Below are 3,529 nucleotides of genomic sequence, written 5' to 3'. Positions count from 1 at the left end.
TCTCATCTTTGCAGGAACGTCCTTCCACCAACGTGTCCCACGGTACATTTCCATTCACCTGTTTAGTTTCAGGTGACTGATCCACACTGAGCTGGTCCATGGGGACCGCTCCAGATGGACGTCGCAGACAGAAGGAAAAAGTGCCGACAGACGGGATGAGTTGAGAACGTGGACGAAAAAGCCAAACGGGAGGCGGGTGCCATCAACCACATTCCACAAAACAAAGCTAAGCCAAGTGAACAGCACGAGACAAGTGACCAGTTTTCAGTGTCTGCTCACCGGACAGGGACTGACAGCGTGGCTGGGACAGCCTCTGTGACAGAGAGCATCCTGTCCGACTCCCTTCTCCTCGATAAGATCGCAGATCACGTGAAACACCAGCGCAGGTTTTTCGGAGCAACATCAAGCACAATCGATAACACAGAACTGAAAGCAAAACACCTCAAACACCTGCTTACACGTAGAGCATCATCGGACACGTCCGTCAGCTCTTACAGGCGGACCGTGTTGATGCGCAGCGGCTGCACGTTCTTGCCGTTGGCGTGGCTCTGGCCAGGGCTGAAATAGGGGAAGACCTTGGCTGGGAACTTCTCGCGGTAGGTGTAGAGCCAGGACATGTCGTCTGCGTTGTAGAAGATGAGCAGCCCTTTGTGGTAGTCCAGGTACACCCCCACCTTCTCCAGCTTGCTCTTGACATTCAGACGGGTCCAGGGCTCGGTGCAGGCGCTGTACTGGTTCCCGTCGTGCATGACGATGCAGTAGAAGCCGCGGCTGGGCTGGATCTGGATGCTGCCCTTGCGGCTGACCGTCTCGTTAGCCACGCCGATCATCCACTGGGTCTTCTCCGACACCATCACCTCCCAGTAATGGACGCCGGACACAAAGCCCTCCGCGCCCAGAACGGACACCTCCACGTCAAAGCGGCGCGGGGAGTCTGGAGTGGCTGCGGGTGGAGGTTCCCGTAAGCCACAATGGTACAGTCATCTGACAGGATCAGTCTTTGGTGGGGCTGTGATGGGGTCAAGGGTCAGAGCTGCTGGCACTGCGGAACATGGACAAAGAAAACCAAACAAGTCAGATGAGTGTTTCAAGAAAGAGGCGGGAAAAATGCTGAAGACGACGTGTATTGTCACATAGAAAGCAGGAAATGGAGACGTTCAAACATGGTGTCAATGAGCTGAAAAGACATGAGGTCACTGCTAAAGTGGGAGACAGGTCTGGAGGTACAAGAAAATCTATCAAAAACATGAAACATCTTCGTAGAAAGATTCCTCACACAGACGGATAAATTACATGTTGATTTCTTTTCATACATTTCTGAATGCGACCTGATGTCTTTTCCACTAAACAGATTCTGCCCAAGAAATCATTAAATTCCATTCTATTCCTTTATATCACAATACAAGTCAATGTCTTCATCATTTTACTGATGAATGTAAGATTATGCAATAGTTGATAATTAATTGCACTAAAATAAATTGCACCATAGAGGTTCCACCCCATGGGGAAGATTCCAGAGAAAAGGCCGACAGTGTTTAGGTTAGACCGACAGCGGAGGCGTTGCAGCAGGTGATCACAGCCGTGCCCTGTGGTAAAAGATGACTGACGGCTTGTTACTGAACGGCGCACCCAAGTGCTGCTCGCCTCTTATTTCAGGGAAACGAAACCGTGAGTGCAGCAGAATACATTTTTTATCATCTGTTTTCACCTCCGTGTTTAAACCCAAGGCTTCAAAGCAAATTCATCTCGGTGTCTGACAGTAGCTCAGTCTGAGGATCTCATTCCACACAAAAGAGCAAACAACACAGTGCAGCAGTAATTAAATAGATGGGAGGAAGCTGCACCAGTCTCTGCACCAACAGCATTCAGGTCTTAAGCTGAGTGATCCACTGGTCCTCCTGCTCCAAAGAACAGATTCAAGAAAGAGCAAGCGGCATTAGTCCAGCTCCTGTGGCGTTCAATCAGCTGGGATAAATGGAGGTGAAACATGTGGTGAGCAGCCAGCCGACAGGACGGTTCCTTCCTTGGTCGGTGACGGCTCCGGTGTTTGTTGCGATCAAGTCATGAAAATTTTATAACCTGAGTGCCTCCGACAGACAAGAATACAAACATGTGCAGAGAGACCACATGGGGGGAGGGAGCACAGGGCTAGACGCTGGTCGTTAGTCCCTCTTCAGACAGTGAGGGATGAAGGGCTGAGGGGATCATGCTTTGTTCCCATCTCTGGCTATCGCTGGTGATGGATCGGAACCAATTGTTCCATTTGGCAGCCGATCACGGGAAGCCAACAACCTGCCAGGCCTCCCGCAGCCACCAGCACACCAAAATGGGAGAACTGACGAGGGGGAGGGACAAAATTCCTCTCTATTATTTTAAATCGTCTCCTACGAAGGCTTGATGGCTGCAGGCAGCGGGATTAGAACCCGTCACAGGTCCGACCATCATGCTCCAATAAACGTGTCTACACACTCTGGTTAAACAGATGGTTCACATACGAGTTCATGGCAGTTGTGAACCATTCCATGGTTTCATCTCAGGAATGTGAATCATAGGTACGAATATATGCACACAGTACAGTATATATTTGTATTTCTGCTTCAGGTTTCATACCTGCTGATGAGGGGAATTAAAGAAGAACCTTTGAACATCTGTGACCCTACACCTTCCACACACATACCTGGAGAAACGTCCTGGAACAGAGACTTCCATATTGTGTACTGTAGGGGCCCCATGTACTTGGATGTCGGGAAGTCCTTCATAAGTCAGATTGGTCTCATGGATTTTCCCTTTGATCCTGAAACAGAAAAAGCCGATCAATACTAGTTTGGATCCACTTATCCGCTTTTACCATACAAAGATGGGAATGATTCAAGGAATCCATCTGACATGTGCCAGCACCAGAGATGACTGCAGCAGTGAGCGGGGGCTGATGACGATGCTCTCATGTGGTTACAGTATGATGCATGAGTCACTTGGCGAACTCCTACATGGAGCTTGGGTTTCAGGTAAGCTGCTGTGGGTGGCGTTAGAGCACTGAAATGTGAGAAGAGGAGAGCGTACTGATTGTATTTTTTCCTTGAGATCCTGTTGCTGTTAAGAGCCGTTCCAATCACGGCCACCGTTCAGTTTACAAGTGTCAAATGCAAAGGAAAAAGAAGATTCCTGTGTGAAAGTCTGCGATGATGGTTTGGGGGTCGTGAGTGCTTTGATCGTTGTGTTGGCTTCTTTTGATCAGGAACATCCATCTACCCGGGGACCGAGGATGAAAAACAGCCTTTTAGCAAGAGTGGGCAAATTCACATATCTGTATTAATTAATTAAGAAGTCAAACGTCTAAAACATGTTCATCCAGAGTTTCCCACAGCCGCTTTCTGTGAGGATAAGTACAGGGTGGAAGTCTGAACGGGGCCTTTCATGACTGCACTACCACATAGCATATTAATATACATATTTCAGCAATAGACTATGAGATAGTTAACATAAACACAATAAATACAAACAACTCATCAGCAATGCATCTTGACATAGG

The 3,529-nt window shown here is 48.5% G+C and overlaps 1 protein-coding gene across 1 annotated transcript; it reads right to left on the bottom strand.

Annotated features, from left to right (window-relative positions):
* Positions 1–491: 491 nt before the first annotated feature.
* On the bottom strand, positions 492–2,794 carry LOC144741614 (E3 ubiquitin-protein ligase TRIM62-like; the record flags this gene model as incomplete). The annotated part of the gene is given in 5 exon segments (XM_078624115.1): positions 492–937; positions 940–1,006; positions 1,008–1,042; positions 2,678–2,753; positions 2,755–2,794. Coding segments are annotated over 5 exon segments (664 nt in total), but the record flags the coding sequence as incomplete, so codon positions are not given.
* Between the last annotated feature and the right edge of the window lie 735 nt (positions 2,795–3,529).

This window comes from Lampetra planeri, unplaced genomic scaffold (genome assembly GCF_965212315.1).
Source record: "Lampetra planeri unplaced genomic scaffold, kcLamPlan1.2.h2 scaffold_621, whole genome shotgun sequence".
In the NCBI taxonomy this organism is placed as follows: Eukaryota; Metazoa; Chordata; class Hyperoartia; order Petromyzontiformes; family Petromyzontidae; genus Lampetra; species Lampetra planeri.
The sequence above is the reverse complement of the archived record's forward strand: the minus strand, read 5'-3'. Positions and strand labels throughout refer to the sequence as shown.